This window comes from Suncus etruscus, chromosome 4, assembly GCF_024139225.1.
Source record: "Suncus etruscus isolate mSunEtr1 chromosome 4, mSunEtr1.pri.cur, whole genome shotgun sequence".
Classification (NCBI taxonomy): Eukaryota; Metazoa; Chordata; class Mammalia; order Eulipotyphla; family Soricidae; genus Suncus; species Suncus etruscus.
The window spans coordinates 3,959,554-3,978,008 of record NC_064851.1 but is presented as its reverse complement, the minus strand read 5'-3'; the positions used below and the strand labels follow the sequence as shown (position 1 = coordinate 3,978,008).

The following is an 18,455-nucleotide window of genomic DNA, read 5'->3' as shown; positions in this document are numbered from 1 at the left end:
GAATGAAAGGAACCTTTCTCAATCTAGTTAAAGCCATCTACCACAAGCCAATGGCAAATATTATCCTCAATGGAGAAGAACTAAAAGCCTTTCCTCTAAATTCTGGCACAAGACAAGGCTGTCTGCTTTCATCACTCCTCTTCAACATAGTACTGGAAGTGCTTGCTATAGCAATCAGGCAAGAAAAAGATATCAAGGGAATCCAGATAGGAAAGGAAGAAGTGAAGCTCTCACTGTTTGAAGATGACATGATACTCCACTTAGAAAATCCTAAAGGCTCTACCAAAAAGCTTCTAGAAACAATAGATTCATATAGCAAGGTGGCAGACTACAAAATTAACACACAGAAATCAATGGCCTTTTTATACACCAATAATGATAGGGAAGAGATGGACGTCAAGAAGGCAATCCCATTCACACTAGTGCCACACAAACTCAAATATCTTGGACTCAACTTGACCAAAGACATGAAGGACCTATACAAAGAAAACTATAAAGCCCTGCTCCAAGAAATAAGAGAGGACACACGGAAATGGAAACACATACCCTGCTCATGGATTGGCAGGATTAACATCATTAAAATGGCAATACTCCCCAAAGCATTGTACAGATTTAATGCGATCTCTCTAAAGATACCCATGACATTCTTCAAAGAAGTGGATCAAACACTTATGAAGTTCATCTGGAAAAATAAACACCCTAGAATAGCTAAAGCACAAAAGAAAAATGGGAGGCATTACTTTCCCCAACTTTAAACTGTACTACAAAGCAATAGTTATCAAAACAGCATGGTACTGGAATAAAGACAGACCCTCAGATCAGTGGAATAGGCTCGAGTTCTCAGACAATGTTCCCCAGACATACAATCACCTAATCTTTGACAAAGGAGTAAGAAATCCTAAGTGAAGCATGGAAAACTTCTTCAACAAGTGGTGCTAGCAGAACTGGTTAGCCACTTGCAAAAAAAGTGAACATAGACCCCCAGTTAACATCATGTACGAAGGTAAAATCCAAATGGATTAAAGACCTTGATATCAAACCTGATATCATAAGGTATATAGAACAACACGTAGGTAAAAACACTCCATGATATTGAGACTAAAGGCATCTTCAAGGAGAAAACTGCACTTTCCAAACAAGTGGAAGCAGAGATAAACGATAGGAATACATTAAGCTGAGAAGCTTCTGCACCTCAAAAGAAATAGTGCCCAGGATAGCCACCCACTGTGTGGGAGAAACTATACACCCAATACCCATCAGATAAGGGGCTAATATCCAAAATATACAGGGCACTGACAGAACTTTACAAGAAAAAAAAACATCTAATCCCATCAAAAAATGGGGAGAAGAAATGAACAGGCACTTTGATAAAGAAATACAAATGGCCAAAAGGCACATGAAAAAATGCTCCTCGTCACTAATCATCAGGGAGATGCAAATCAAAACAATGATGAGATACCATCTCACAACACAGAGATTGGCACACATCACAAAGAATGAGAACAAGCAGTGCTGGTGGGGATGTAGAGAGAAAGGAACTCTTATCCACTGCTGGTGGGAATGCTGTCTAGTCCAACCTCTATGGAAAGCAATATGGAGATTTCTCCAAAAACTGGAAATTGAGCTCCCATTCAACCCAGCTATTCCACTCCTAGGGATATACCCTAAGAACACAAGAATGAAATACAAAAACCCCTTCCTCACAGCTATATTTATTTTTTTTATTTTTTTATTTTTTTTTTTTTTTGGTTTTTGGGCCACACCCAGCGATGCTCAGGGGTTACTCCTGGCTGTCTGCTCAGAAATAGCTCCTGGCAGGCACGGGGGACCATATGGGACACTGGGGTTCAAACCAACCACCTTAGATCCTGGATTGGCTGCTTGCAAGGCAAACACCGCTGTGCTATCTCTCCGGGCCCACACCTATATTTATTGCAGCACTATTCACAATAGCCAGGCTCTGGAAACAACCAAAATGCCCTACAACAGACAAATGGCTAAAGAAACTGTGGTACATATACACAATGGAATATAATGCAGCCATCAGGAAAGATGAAGTCATGAAATTTTCCTATACATGGATGTACATGGAATCTATCATGCTGAGTGAAATAAGTCAGAGGGAGAGAGAGAGAGAGAGAGAGAGAGAGAGAGAGAGAGAGAGAGAGAGAGAGAGAGAGAGAGAGAGAGAGACGCAGAATAGTCTCACTCATCTATGGGTTTTAAGAAAAATAAAAATCATTTTGCAACAATCCTCAGAGTCAATGAGAGGAGGTCTGGTGTGAGAAGCTGTATGGATCTAGAGCAAAATTGGAGTTTCTGAGACTATTTTCTCTCTTGTCTGTGTGCGGTCTAGCATAAGCCCAGAGCTCAAAGGAAATGGCTCACCACGAGAAATTGAAAAAACTTAGAAGTTTTCAACCAGATATCTTGGAGAAGCGAGAGAACATCTATAGGACCCTAGTAACTATAGCCAGAACCAATCAGCTTTAAAGACACGTCCTGTTGAATTTTAACACCTTGGTGGGCCCTCTTTAACACCTTGGTGGGCCCTCAGCTTACATGTAAGTTAGAACATTTTGTGGTGAAATGCTTGACCTAGTTACTTCTAGTTTTCCCCCTCCCCATTTCATGCTATTGATACATAGAAAAAATATAGTTAAGATAAAGCAATAAAAAATTTTAACATTTATTGCTAGCCCTATGCCTTATTTGGATATAACCTTTGCCTCAGGCCTGATTGACAGGCTGAGCACGCCTCCCTTTATGCATTTTCTTTTTTTTTTTTTTTTTTGGTTTTTGGGCCACACCCGGTGACTGCTCAGGGGTTACTCCTGGCTATGCGCTCAGAAGTCGCTCCTGGCTTGGGGGACCATATGGGATGCCGGGGGATCGAACCGAGGTCCGTCCTAGGCTAGCGCAGGCAAGGCAGGCACCTTACCTCTAGCGCCACCGCCCGGCCCCCCTTTATGCATTTTCTATATAAACAGTGTATATCCCAATAAACTTGCTTTTGAACAGCATCAGTTGTCTTGAGCCTGTTTCTATTAACCTCTCACAGTTCTATTACAGCATAAGACCTGATCTGCTCGAGAGACCTGCGAATAACTAGCGACCCTTAACCAACCACTCCCGCAGGTCGGGGGTCCCCCTCAGGGAGTCGCAGTCTGGAATTTCCAGCTCACTTCATGAAGCTCACCACAAAGAGTGGTGAGTGCAGTTATAGAAATAACTACACTGAGAACTACCATACCATGTGAATAAATGAGGGAACTGGAAAGCCTGTCTAGAGTACAGGTGGGGGTCGGGTGGAATGGAGGAAGATTTGGGACATTGGTGGTAGGAATGTTGCACTGGTGAAGGGGGGGTGTTCTTCACATGACTGAAATCTAATCACAATCATATTTGTAATCAAGATGTTTAAATAAAGAAAAAAAGAAAAAAATTGAATGTGTATTTTGATCTTTGTTAAAAAAAACTTTTAAAATAATTCATATATTTTACCAATAAAGTCCAAGAGAGAGCAATTCATGAAGCTGATATGAGCAAGGTGCTGACTTGGAGAGGAGTAATGCTCAAAGTCCCCATTCTTTCCTTTCTTCGTATAAGCACAGTGAGATTGATCTTCGTGACTCCATATTGCCACTGCCGTATGAAAGGCGGTGACTGACAGAGAAATTGGACTTGTCTGCCCTCTTCTAACTTCTAGCAGGTAAAGGTGAGCAACCTAAATATCTTTGTCCTACTCACCCTATACTATACTAGAGATAACATTCTAGCACAAACCCATATAGACATACTTCAAAAGTGTGGAATACTTAAAACTGGAAAAGCCCTAAGAAAACCATTTCTGTAATCACATAAAATTTGTGGGGAAACTCCCTTTGTTTGAGATTTCTGTAGTGTAACTCTCTCTGCACTTCAGAAGATTGAAGATTATGACAAGTCTTGCAAAGAAGATGTCCTTTAAACTACCTAATACAGCAATTTACATCTCGTCTATGAACAAAAAAAAAATTACTTGCTTAGGTATGTATGTACTTATTTAGTTCATTTAAAATACACAATAGTATCTCTTGAAAATACTATATTAAATCACACTTTAGATTTGGGAGTTTATAAGTTATATAACATCTACAGGCTCAGCAGGAAAGTCATTCTGCCTTGCTGAAAATACAGAAGTTCACTATATGGAAAACTCAGTAATTTAGACACTCTTTTTTGGGAAATTATATTCCTAGGAGAAATACAATCTGTTACTGTCCTTGTGTAGAAGGATTAAGAGTGCCCCTGTGAAAGTATATACTAGCTTCTTTTTCAACACCTCCAATGTAATTACAATTAATTCTTTCTGAGTTCTCACTCTGTGCTGGAGGGGCACCGGTGGCTCTCAAGTGTTACTCCTGGTTCTGCGCTCAGAAATCGCTCCTGGCTTGGGAAATCATATGGGATGCTGGGGATCTAACCCAGGTCCATCTTGGGTCAGCCACATGCAAGGCAAACAGCCTCCCACTGTGCTACCACTCCAGCCCCCCTTTTTTGTTTTGTTTTGTTCTTGGTCCATACCAGGCAACCCTCAGAGGTTACTCCTGGCAGCACTGGGAGACCAGATGGATGCCGAGATCGAACTCAGGTAAGCCCCATGTAAGGTAAATGCCCTATCTGTTGTCTTATCGGCCTAGCTCCAATTCTGCTATCTTTAACAAGATTAAATTTTTAATTAATATCTTTATTTAAGCATCATGATTACAACCCTGTTTGTAGTTAGATTTTAGTTATAAAAAAAGAATACTCATCCATCTTATCTGTCTGGATCTATTCCCATTCCTTCAGTCTGACACTGCAGTTGAAGTTTAAGTAAGTTCTTTGAAATATTATGCCTATGTTGCCCATATATTTCATGATATTTCCAAGAATTTCCTTACTTAAACTTAGATTTCAGTGTCAAAGCTGAAGTAATGGGAAGAAAAGATCCAGACAGATAAGATGGAGTGGGAAGAAGTGTTTGTCTTCTAAGGTTTTGAAAACGTTTCTAGAATGGCCAATTTAGGTGCCACCTCTCGACTTCAAATTTATCTATAGAGTGACTCTCTTACTTAATCAAAAGGTATCATAAGGTCAGTTGCAATGTCAGTATGATCCAAATGAGCTACCTTGATCACTGAAAGTAACATGACTTTTATAGTTTAAGTATAAATCCCATGTCATATCATAGAATTCTATGATATAGATATGATATATATGATATTGAGCCCTATACAGGCTTTCTTGAAGATGAATAGGTTGAACAATGATGTCTTTATGCCGATCTTGTTAAAATACATACCTGAGAAGAAGAAATCTAAGACAAACTGGTTTTGATTTATGATAGGATTTGGAAAATTAGCTATATAACATATTCACTGAAACTTCTTTCGTCTCCATGGACTGTTTTCTAGATATTTTCCCTCAACTGTTGATAAGTAATCTTAAATTACCTTCACAAAATTAGTTTACTGCTCTGTTCCCTTGGCATACAAGTCTGTAACTATTACTATAAATTTTCTTCTGTTTTCTTGGCTTTTTATTATTTCCTTTGCTTCTCTTCCTTTTCCTCCTTCAAAAAATTAATGGAAGTTCTTGGTCTGGTAATTAAATCACTTTCACACACGGAAGTTGATTTTCTTCAAAGTACATTTTAACTGCTCTCCTACTAGCAAACCAATCACTATGCAATGTTCTATCACATATTACAAAGAACAAGAACAATCATTGCTGGCACAGACGTAGGGAGAAAGTCTGATTCACTGCTGGTAGAAATATAAACAGGCACAGTCTTTTTGGAAAACAATATGGATATTCCTTAAAAAGCTAGAAATTGAGCTTCCATAAGAAGCAGCAACTCCCCTCCCTGAGACCTAAAAACACATGCTTATGACTCCATAATATCGTTAAGATAAAAATAATGATATCATTTTTAATGTTAAAAAGTCAGGGTAGGGGCCGGAGAGATAGTATGGAGGTAGGGTGTTTGCCTTGCATGTAGAAGGATGGTGGTTCAAATCCCGGCAGCCCATATGTTCCCCCAAGCCTGCCAGGAGCGATTTCTGAGCATAGAGCCAGGAGTAACCCTTGAGCACTGCCAGGTGTGACCCAAAAACAAACAAAAATATAAGTCAGGGTAATAAAAACGTGACCTGAAAAATAGCAGAGTATACAACCTTCTCTTATCACAAGAATATCTAAGTTATTTGATACATTGATATATTTTATGTTTTGGTTGGGAAGAATTCTTACTTAATATACTGGGAGAGACAAGAATTAATTTACGTTGGTGAGAAAAAAAATCCTCTTGGTCAGCATATGAGTTGAAAAGCAAATATTTAAGCTTAAGTAAAAATTTTATTAACCAGTGATTCTCAGAAAATTGTGGGGGATCAGGCTCATCCAAGACTCTTACCTGATAACAGAAGTACTTTCTTGGGGCTTACTTTCCCTTTCAGACTCCTGTCTTGAAACAGAGAATTCTTCTTCTTCCTTGTTGTTTGTTGATACTAATGGTGCAACTTTGCCTGCAAGAGCAAAGTAATTTTAACAACTTGTAGGAGATCTTTAGACCACTTAGCTTTAGCCACCACTTTTTTGTTTTGTTTTGTTTTGTTTTGTTTTTTGTTTTTTGTTTTCGGTTTTTGGTTTTTGGTTTTTGGATCACACCTGGCAGCACTCAGGGGTTACTCCTGGCTACACGCTCAGAAATTGCTCCTGGCAGACTCAAAGGACCATATGGGATGCCGGGATTTGAACCACCATCTTTCTGCATTCAAGGCAAACGCCTTACCTCCATGCTATCTCTCCGGCCCCACATATTTTTCTTATCTGTATAACAGGACTAATACTAGATCTTCGAAAAAGGATTGAGACTGACAGGATTAATTCAGGAATGTGTAAACTGTAATAGTCATTTTGATATAGGGAACACATAAGTTATTACTTTTTGTATTTGTGTGTTAGTTCCATGGAACCAGATTGAAGTTGGCATCCTTTGAACACAATGGACTGGGACTGTGGTTGGAAGAATTGTCCTTTGGAATTGCATGTATGATTGAGAACGAGGTGGGGGAAGGTCACTCATACTCTGGTTACAGTTGCTCATTTTAAATCAGTCATTTTAAATCTCTCTACCAAGAGGGCCTGTCAGACAGAAATGGAAGTGGCTAAGATATCAAACCTGAAAGAGGGTGCAAGAGTAAAACTTGCTCTTTGATCCTTCACCTGAGTCAGGGTAGACTGCTGGAAAAGCATCAGGTCTCACCTATCTGCCCTGAGAAAGAACAACAGAAGGCCAAAGAGCTGCAGAACTTAGGGCCGCAAAGAGCAGGCTAAGGAGATTGCAGAACAGCATAAGGCAAAACAAGTTCCGTCATATACTGGAAAAGTCAACTTGAAGGAAAACGAATATTGTCATCCACTGGAGAGAACTGGGCAGTAAAGGGATAGGACAGGTGAAATCACTCACTAGAAGGCCATCAAGAGAACAAAACACATGACATGAGATGTGGGAAGCAGAGACCTAGACATTAGGTAAGCCCTAGAACTACTGACTTAACTGTATAATAAACCTTAATGTCATAAGTATGTTAATTTTATAATATAGAACTCGAGGATTCACAGTGAAGAAAGTATATTTTTGGCAACATTCATGTCCAAATAATCTTCAAGATCAGTTGTTCTCTTCAACTCTTCATTGACCCTGCATTATTCACTTTCATGAACCTGATTTCCGCACAGATTGAACATGGAAAAAAGATGATCTAAGAAGTTATCAAGGAATGAACAAAAATCGGATCAGCCATCACTGTGACTCCTCTTCCCAGACTGCTCCAGTACAGAGGACACAACCTTTTCTTCCAGTGTGGATTCAAGGATCATTTCTGTATCTATCCTACTCAGATAGTGAATTCACATGCAAAAAGTCTTTAAGCCCTCAAATCACGAAGCTCAGACAGAGTCACCAAAGAATATGGTATTCCAAAATCAAATTCTTTCTGAACATTATTTTTCATTTCAGTTCACAGAAATAGTCCATCAAGTCAAAAACACACTTTAGAAGAAGATACAGTCTTCTAGTAGATGAGTAGGCAGTGACAGCATCACAGTTGTCCAGAGAGCCAGGTTTCAAAACAGATCACGCTCCACCTGTGATCCACAGAAGCCTTAATTCACAAATGTCTTCATGAGAGATTCCAGCTTGAACGCTATTTTTTTATTATGCTATGGAGGAATATTTTAGATCTAAACAACCAATGAAAAAATCTAAATGAGGGGCCGGAGAGATAGCATGGGATAGGGCGTTTGCCTTGTATGCAGAAGGACGGTGGTTCAAATCCCAGCATCCCATATGGTCCCCTAACCCTGCCAGGAGCTATTTCTGAGTGTAGATCCAAGAGTAACCCCTGAGCACTGCTGGGTGTGACCCCTCCTCCCCAAAAAAAGAAAAGAAAAGAAAGAAAAAGAAAAATCTAAATGAGGACTTGATGATTAAAAACTCCCAGTTTTTAAGGTCTTGCTAGTTTAGATAGTAGCTGAATTATCAAATATAGAAGGAGACAAACCCCAACAGCTTAGAAACTATAGAAATTTAAGGAAGTCTCTTTTCTCAAATCCAAGCTTTCCAGTCAAAATTTGTCAGATATATGGGGCCGGGCGGTGGCGCTGGAGGTAAGGTGCCTGCCTTGCCTGCGCTAACCTAGGACGGACCGCGGTTCGATCCCCCGGCGTCCCATATGGTCCCCCAAGAAGCCAGGAGCAACTTCTGAGCGCATAGCCAGGAGTAACCCCTGAGCCTCACAGGGTGTGGCCCAAAAACAAAAAAAAAAAATTTGTCAGATATTTAAAGGAGATGGGGTGGTTAGAGAGGTAGAAAATTAGGGGGGAAGGGTGTTCTGTTAATGACTGAAACCCAACTACAATCGTGTTTGTAATCATGGTGCTTAAATAGTTTATATTTAAAAAGGAAAGAAAAAGAATATTAGTGGGTGCTATGTAAGAATCTCTTGACATTTTTGTGACAGCTTTGGAACTTCTACTGTCGTTCTTAATAAAATTTTTTCTGAGGCACAGTGATAGTTTATAGAATTTTAGAAATTTAGAAATTGTGGATGCATGTACATAGTACGGGGTGGAGTGGGGAAGGGACAAAAAGAGCAGACCACATGAGAATCAGGGAGGTGGTTGCCTACTAGAAGAATCACTCTTCATTTCTTCTATTCTTCTAAACCTTCTATTTACTTCTAACTCTCAACCTTTTTGACCTTCCCTCCACCCCTTAAATTGGATCTAACCTCTAGGCTCATTACAAACAGGTTTGTAGTTGGGTTTCAGTCATAAAAAGTACACCTCACTTCATCAATGAAACCATTCTTCTCTGCCCTCCATCTACCTCCTCTTTTATTTTTAAATAACATTTTTTATTCTTTTTTTTTTTTTTTTTTTTTTTTTTTGCACACACCTGGTGACGCACAGGGGTTACTCCTGGCTATGTGCTCAGAAATCGCTCCTGGCTTGGAGGACCATATGGGATGCTGGGGATCAAACCACAGTCCATCCTAGGTTAGAGCATGCAAGGAGCCCTACCTCTGTGCTATCACTCCGCCCCCCAAAATTTAAAATTCTATTTAATTCTGTTTACATTTTAAATTTTAAAATTCTATTTAATTCTGTTTAAATTTTAAATTCTATTTAAATCTGTTTGTAACCATGATGCTTAAATAAAGATATTATTAAAATAAATAACTTTTATGGGAATGAGTGTCTTGCCCTGGAAGTATAAATTATTGAACTTCATGTCCATACTATCAAAGTTAGTTAAATTTTCTGTTTTGTCATGTGTTGGTAAGCTTCAAGTCCTTGGTTCCTTTCATTTATTTTTAGTGCATTAGAGGGTTGGGGAGAGGGCACATTGGCTGCACTCAAGACTTACTCCTAGCTCAGTGCTCAGGGATAAATTCCTGGTGAAGCTCAGGGGACCATATGGTGTGCTGGAATCAGATCCAGGTTGGTCTATGGAAGGCAAGTGCTTTATCCACTGTACTATTGCTCTAGTCCCCAAGTTCTTTTTTGAAATATAATTCTCTGGAATAAATTAAAGATATTATTCATGAGTTTAAATCTTAAGACCAAGAGATAGTTTCCTTCTACAGTGATACATTGGGTGGCCTTTGGCAAATTCAAAATAAAGTTCACTCCCAACACGCCAAAGGCATGAACATTCTTATAGTCCTCTGCTGCCACCTTCTGGCAAATCAAAGTCAAAAATAATTGACATCCGCAGGGTGCCAGTTTAATAGGATGATATTTAAGGATCAGGTAGACAGAATGTCTCTAAGAATAATGAAATATAGAAAAAGTAACAAAAATATTGAAGTTAAAACCCATTTTAAAAAGAACATTCTTACTAATTTATTTCCTAGAAATGTTGAGATGTATGTCACAGAATGAATAATACTTGGCATATAGGAAAGCAGGGATTTTTCTCAGTGTACAAAATAATTTACACAGACAGAGAGAAGCTTCATTATTTAAAGAATCCGTAGTAATTATTCATTTTCTGAAACATTTAATTTTATACAACGGTTAAAACCGATGTATGAGGGGCTGGAGAGATCGCATGGAGGTAGGGTGTTTGCCTTTCATGCAGGAGGTCGGTGGTTCAAATTCCGGCACTCCATATGGTCCCCTGAGCCTGCCCAAGAACCATTTCTGAGCATCGAGCCAGAAGTAACTCCTGAGCGCTCCCAGGTGTGACCAAAAAAAAACTGATGTATGCATTATGCCTCTAATTTATTTGAAGTTTTTTTACTAGTACACTGTGTTTTCAATTATTTACTGCATGAAGTCATTGTAAACCTTGATAGATAATAACTGATATTTATAATGAGATGATATTTTAAATATACCATTTTCCCAGTCCTTTAAAAATATTCATAGGGGGGCTGGAGAGATAGCACAGCGATGTTTGCCTTGCAAGCAGCCGATCCAGGACCTAAGGTGGTTGGTTCAAATCCCAACATCCTATATGGTCCCCTGTGCCTGCCAGGAGCTATTTCTGAGCAGATAGCCAGGAGTAACCCCTGAACACCGCTGGGTGTAGCCCAAAACCCCCCAAAAAATATTCATAGGATGTAGCCCCTATTTTATTTTGTCAGTTTTGGGGAAACATTATTGTATAATTTCCTGAAATACTATAGTTTCTAGGTTTTGTATGTAAATTCTTGAATCTAAAGATCACTTTAGATTAAATGCAGTTCAAGGTCTTTTTCTGGATTCAAAGTTTAACATTCACTATAGTATTTCAGGAAATTATTCAATAATATTTTTTCTTTCCCAAAAAAAAAAAAGAAAAGAAAATTCTTTGGCTTTCAAGGGCAAAATTGAAAGAAATTTAAAGAAAGTAAATAAAATGTTAAAACAATATTTAGTTCTGGGTTTATGGCCATCTCCTCACTGAAGCTACTAATAAAGTTTTTGAAGTACACACAAAGGGACTAGAACATATAGAGGGTAGGGTTTACCTTGCTTGCAACCAACCCACTTTCAGTTCCCGAGCCCCAGGTGGTCCAGGAGCAATGCCAGGAGTGTAGAGTCATGAGTAAGCCCCGAGAATTGTCAGGTGTGCCCCAAATAAACAATTAAATGAAACAAAACACAAACTAAATATTCTAATAAATGGTTATGGACACACAGCAGATGAAAAGGGCATGTTCGAAAATCATACATAATCTTAATCAGAACTTGCACAAGCCTGTGGTGTTTGAGCTACAGATTACGTTGCCCCTCCAAACCCAAACCATCCTAACGGGAGTTTCTTTCTAAATTGGGTGGAGCTTCAGTCCCTCCACTTCCCAGTTTTGTATCTCTGGAAGGCACAGGACATCAACATTTCTTATTCCCCAACAGCATGTTAATACAAGCAAAAGCTCAGGTCCACAAGAATGGCAAGAATGGGATGGGGTGAAGGGAGATGGTTCCATGAGACAATGGAGTAAATCCATACCTTTCCCTCTTCCAGCCTGAGAAGTATTTGGCAAGTGTGACCCGAAAGCTGGAGAGAAAAATGGGTAAAAAGCACAAATTATTATCATTCCACTTTCACGAAGGCAGATATTCTACAGCTTGAAAGGTAATGCTGCTGCCATGAGTTTTGTCCATAAAAAGGCATGCCTATTGCTTTAATTTAACTACTTTAATTTAACTATTGCTTTAATTAACTACTAATTTAATTTAACTGTCTATTCTTCCCAACTGGGGCAGGTGGTGGTGGTGATGGTGGTGGTGGTGGTGGTGGTGGTGGTGGTGGTGGTGGTGGTGGTAGTTCTATTTTTCCCAGGAAGACCAATACTGAAAACCTAAAACTCCTCCCAAGGGAGTTGGTTTTAATATGGAACTTTGTATCAGAAATTGAATGTCCACCTTTCAAGTTGTGCTTGCAAAACAGTGATATTTTTAAAGATAAATAATTGAAAAAGTGAGAGAAGCAATGTCTATCATAGGTCAGAGATTACTATACAAAGTCAGGAAATGAGATAGCTAATTTGAGGCTTCAAAGCCTGGCCTCAAAATCTTAAAATAAATAAGAATAAGTAAATAATTCTACTTTAAACTCTCTTTACCATAAAATGTAGAAGTCTTTAAGATTACATATAGACAGCAGGGGGTGCAAGGGTCATGTATTTTCTGCTTATCACAAACCCCATGAGTTATTTGATCTACATCTAGAATAACAAGTTACTATAAACTTAGTGTTTACAACAGAAAACCATTATTTTACACTTCTAGGTCACAAATTTTTTTTATTATTTTAATTATGACAACAAAGATGCAAAGAAAGAGGACCGGGTAAAGTTACAGTGGAAGCCCAATCACCCATAAACAGAGTTCTCGGTAGTCCCATCGATGATATCCCAGCCTTGAACTTTCAGCCAAAGAACACTAATAGAAACAGAACTGAACACCTGTACAATACAATTACTTTGTCCCTCAAATCCCCAGTTGTAGTACATACTATTTCTTAGCAGCACACAATATAATCTAAAGACATTAGACCTATGTAACTCCCTAAACCTTGAGGGCAACGTACATTTCTCTAGTTCCATGCACATGCTAACTAGTTTAGGTTAACATCAAAAGTTTTAGTGGCTTGTTTTTCTTAAGAATTGGAATCAAGGGAACATAGTAAAAAATGGTATTAAAGTGGCATTTGTTTGCATAGGCCCACCAAAACATAAGGGACATGGAAAGACAAATTATGGTCTAAATACAAGACCTTACCCCTGAAGTTTCCTGGCACAGGACTGACTTCAGGCTCCAGGCAAATTAGTTTGTTCAATTCAAGTCATCGTCTGTAGTGGCAATACACCTCCATTCCTCACATAGTCTCTGTTGTTGGTATCATGCTTCTGTATTAAAGATCCTGGAGTCTGCATCTCCCATATTGCAGTCAGGAAGGTGCAGAGCATCCTCTCGTTTCACCTCACACTTAAGGGGGACTAGAGAGAACCATGTCCTGTAGAGCAGGTCCTTGTTGCTGTCAAGTCTTCTCAGTGTAAACAGAAGTCTCTTTTTAAGAGGTCGATGTCAGACCCTTGGCAGTGTCCTTCCTGGCAGAGGACTGCTTCCAGCTGTTGCTGTAAAAGACCTTGGATGTTAGTTAGCTTGCCTGGTTCCGGCGTGAATGGAGGATGCCCATTCTTCTGAGGCCTGTGCCAGGTCATTATATCAATGTTCAGGGTGTAAGGTACATTGTACTGAGATTTATTAGATAAGAACTTATCTGTATGCATGATGTTTTCCCATTTTAATGTGTCTATGCAAACAAGAATCAATGCCATGGGGCGTTATTGGTGCATCTGGAGGCAATAGGAACAAGACCAGCAATTTCCATGACATAGTTCAATCATAGGCATCAAACTGGGGGACAGTTCCACCAACGATCCTTACTGAACAGCTTACAAAGAAAAGACAAGATGAAAAGTGAATAGAAACATCATGGTAGAAGAATATATAGAGAGTTACATCAGCTAAAGAAAATACCATTAAAATATTCAAAAGATATATGTGTTCAATTTATGTCCTTCTAAATAGTTCTGGGATTTGTTACATATACTGTCATATACTGTATGTCTTAGGTCAGAGATTAGAACTATGTGTTACTGAAGTTAAGAAGGGTAAATCTGGGGTACTGATGGTTGGAAGGAGAAAGTGTTCGCCCCCGCGCGGTTTGCAAAATGTAGACTGGTATGAAATTACCAGTGACAGACTGAGTATAGCTAAGCAGCTATCTGCCACCCACCAAATCAAACTCCACCCCCTAAGCCCCTCCCTAGGCCAGTGTCCCGAACTGGACCACCCCTACCCTAGGCTGGACCACACGGCCGCTGGCACATGGGGGGGCCTGCCAGCTGCCTGTCCACGCCGGCTAAAAATCCTGCTCCGGGAAGGGAGGGAGACCCTCCCAAGCCCGGAGCTCAGGGACCTGCTCCCCACCCTAGGCCAGGGACCCGGCCCGGCCCGGCCTGGGGGTGGGGAAAACCCCGGGTGCCCCATCAGCTCCTCCCAGGAACCCACCTGGAGATCCGGAGGAATGGGGGAGAGGGGGCTCGGGTAGGTCACAAATTTTTAAATGAAATAGTATTAAACTCCCTTGGAAGGTTCAGGGTAGAATCCTTTCTTGATCCTTATCTCTGCAGGCAATTTTTAGCTCGGTCAATTTTACTCCAATTTTTGCCTCCATTTTAGATAATGCTCTTCCTATATTATAGGAACCTATAGGTTATATACAAAAGTATATGACCTTATAGCAGGGAAATATATGACATTACAGAAATATATGAATTGCCATTACAAAATATCATAGAACATGGAATCTATTATCCTGAGTGAAATAAGTCAAAGTGAGGGAAGTAGACGCAGAATAGTAAAAAAAAAATAAATAAATAAATAAATAAAAGACGTTATCGTAACAATGCCCACAGACAATAGAAATAAGGGCTAGAAGGACCAGCGCATGATATGAAGCCCACCACAAAGAGTGGTGAGTGCAGTTACAGAAAGAGCCTGGGAACAAATGCATATAATGTGTATAAATGTAAAGGAAAACTAGGGGAGGAATGCAATAGGAAAAATACCCAAAACATATTCGATGAAAATTTCCCAAATTTGATGACACTTTAACCACTCTGATTACTTTCCAATAACTTCTGTAATATTACAAAAGCATAAAATATTAACACAATATTCTTTCGTTATATTATAGTTCAAAAGTTCAAACATAACATAATTATTTTCAATGGGTTAAAACCATAGCACTGAATGCCTTGAGAAGTTCCTAGATAATGTATTTCTTTACTTTCTTCAGATTTTTTGAGATTATATTCCTTGGAGCCGGAGAGATAGCACTGCAGTGGGGCGTTTGCCTTGCATGCGGCCAACCCGGGAAGGACCTGGTTCAATTTCTGGCTTCCCATATGGTCCCCTGAGCTTGCCAGAAGCTATTTCTGAGTGCAGAGCCAGGAGTGATCCCTGAGCATCACCAGGTGTGGCCCAAAAACCAATCATCAATAAATCAATAAATAAATAAACCATTAAAAAATATTATATTCCTCATCTTATGCACCTTCCTCCATTTTCAAAGATATATCATAACATGTTTGTCTCTCCAAATATGCTTTTAATCACAAGAATTTTTTTCATTTGTATATAAACAAATTCTTTTTACTCTCTTTCATAGTGACCTTGTTCTCCAGTTCGACATTAAATAAATCCAGGTTGGGCCCGGAGAGATAGCACAGTGGCATTTGCCTTGCAAGCAGCCGATCCAGGACCAAAGGTGGTTGGTTCGAATCCCGGTGTCCCATATGGTCCCCCGTGCCTGCCAGGAGCTATTTCTGAGCAGACAGCCAGGAGTAACCCCTGAGCACTGCCGGGTGTGACCCAAAAACCAAAAATAAATAAATAAATAAATAAATAAATAAATAAATAAATAAATAAATCCAGGTTAATCTCCCCCAATGTTATGGACCTGTGCCAGTTAGAGACCAATGAGCACTGTTTGGGTGAATCTCCCTAAAAATCTTTTGCCCAGGTTGATAGTAAAATGGGTAGGTCACTTTCCTTGCATGTAGTTTATTTGAGTTTGATTCCCATCATTTCATATGAGCACCATCAGGAATGATCCCTGAGGGCAGAGGCAAGAGTAAATTCTGAGCACTGCCAGGAGTGGCCACAAAAACAAAACAAAACAAAATGTTCTTCAACTAGAATAAAATTAATTGAGAAATCAATTATAGGAAATTGGCAGAATTCACAATGATAAGAGAAACACATCCTAAATAGCCAATAGATTTAAAATTAAATTAATCAAAATTATAAGATTCTTTCAGATGAATGAAAGTCAAAGCATAATATCAAAATATGACATTTAGTAATACATAAAAATATGACAAGTCCTTAACATAGTGCTTAGAGGAAAAAGTTAGCATATATTTCTATAATAATTAAAGTTAAATTCTAAAATCAATGGCCTACCTTAAATTTTCAAATAAGACACAAAAAATATATAGCAAATTAACAAATAAAGTTGAAATAAAAAATTTGATGAGTAAAAGTAGATTGAAATATTTAAAGATAATAAAAAAACAATTTTTTTTGGTTTTTGGGTCACACCTGGCTCTACTCTAAGAAACCACTTCTGGCAGGCTCAGGGGACCATATGGGATGCCAGGATTCGAACCACCCTCTACATGCAAGGCAAATGCTTTACCTCCATGCTATCTCTCCGGCTCCAATAAAAAACAATTTTAACAAAAGTTTTCTTTTTTGTTTGTTTGGTTTTTTTCGGGGGGAGGGTCACACCCGGCAGCGCTCAGGGGTCACTCCTGGCTCTACACTCAGAAATCGCCCCCAACAGGCTCGGGGGACCATCGGCATCGGGGATGCCAGGATTCAAACCACCATCCTTCTTAATGTAATAATCAAAGATAACTGCAAACAGATAATAATCTTGAATAACCCGTAGCTCATATCATAACTAAGGCTTTTTGCTTAATATCAAAACCAGGACATAAACTCTTTCTTACCTCTTCTATCTAGTATTCTCAAAACTTCCAAGACAATTCAACAAAAAATAAAAGGCAATTCAAAAGAAACTATATGAACTAATGAAAATTTTTCAGATAGTTTATATAAAATTAAAGCCACATTAAAAGTCCTATTTTTACACTGACAATGAGACATCTAACAAGACCAAGAACATTTCACTTACATCAATACGAGAAAAATTAAACACTTATGAATCAACTTAAAAGTAATAGAGTATTGATTACCTAGAGGGACCCCAAAATGTTAAAAAAAATAAAACTTTAATACATGCAATACATCTTTCATATCTGACTTACTATTATAAAGAGATAAGTATCATACATCCAAAAGCTTAATTTTATAGATGCAGCAGAAAGGTAATTAAAATCCTAACCTCCTTCTTGCAAAACTGATATCTTCATCCTAAAATGCATTTGCAATTCCAGATATAATTGCAAAACTCCTTAAATAACAAATATGTAGTAATTATTATCTCAAAAGTTCAAAACTTATACAAAAAACTATTTATTGGGTTAGTATAGTATTGGCATAAGACTACACAGATAAAATGGATAAAATAGAATGTCAAATTCTAGAAATAAATTCACATCTTTATAATTAACTTTATAATTTCATATCCACATAGAAGAGAATGAAGTCAGACCCTCTCCTCACACTCTCTCTACACACAAAAGAACTTCATATGGGCCACTAAACTAAAGCTGAGCTAAAATATGCACGTCTCTTCTTTTTTTTCTTTTCTAATAGGGTCCAGACCAGGTAGAGCTGGGGTAACCAGGAAAATTTCCAACAGAATTTTGCCTGACAAGGACTAGTGGTGCTCAGAGGCTACCAGAGTTCTAGCATGTCATACAAGGGATCCATTTCAGGGTCTCACACTTGCTAGACATATCCTAGATTGACCTAGACCATCCTGAATCTCTTTGGAGCACATTTTCCTGTCTTGTGGGAAGCTGATGTAGATTATTAGTAAGGTTTCTTTAACTAGTCAAAGATACGGATTCTTCTATCTTCTATCCCTAGAGTAGAAGTATCTGCCAGCTCTACCAACTACTTGGTCAAGTTCAAATGGTTATTTGTAAGGTCTCCTGTGACTTTGGCTAAACACACAGAAGTTCAAAAACAGTTACCTTCGACAATTATTCTTCGGCTTCTGGCTTTGCAGTTACATTTTTCAATTAGATCTGGATCAGACACATTGCCATGACAGTAGACACAGTACAAATAAGCTCTAGACAATAAAAGCACATCAAAAGCTTCAGCATAAGGACGTGTGGTGGAGCCACAGTATGCTTGCCATTATATTGTCTTTGCTTTAAGGC

General features: G+C 38.8%; 1 protein-coding gene across 1 annotated transcript in view; it reads right to left on the bottom strand.

Annotated features, from left to right (window-relative positions):
• The window catches only part of LOC126006916 (potassium channel subfamily U member 1-like), a 130,114-nt gene that overhangs the window by 48,404 nt on the left and 63,255 nt on the right, over window positions 1-18,455 (bottom strand). Inside the window, exons 18-22 of the mRNA XM_049772456.1 lie at window positions 18,271-18,364; window positions 8,082-8,099; window positions 5,647-5,684; window positions 3,672-3,698; window positions 928-944 (exon numbers count right to left, since the gene is read on the bottom strand). Coding sequence (XP_049628413.1) covers window positions 928-944; window positions 3,672-3,698; window positions 5,647-5,684; window positions 8,082-8,099; window positions 18,271-18,364 — 194 coding nt within the window. The remainder of the gene's footprint in view (window positions 1-927; window positions 945-3,671; window positions 3,699-5,646; window positions 5,685-8,081; window positions 8,100-18,270; window positions 18,365-18,455) is intronic.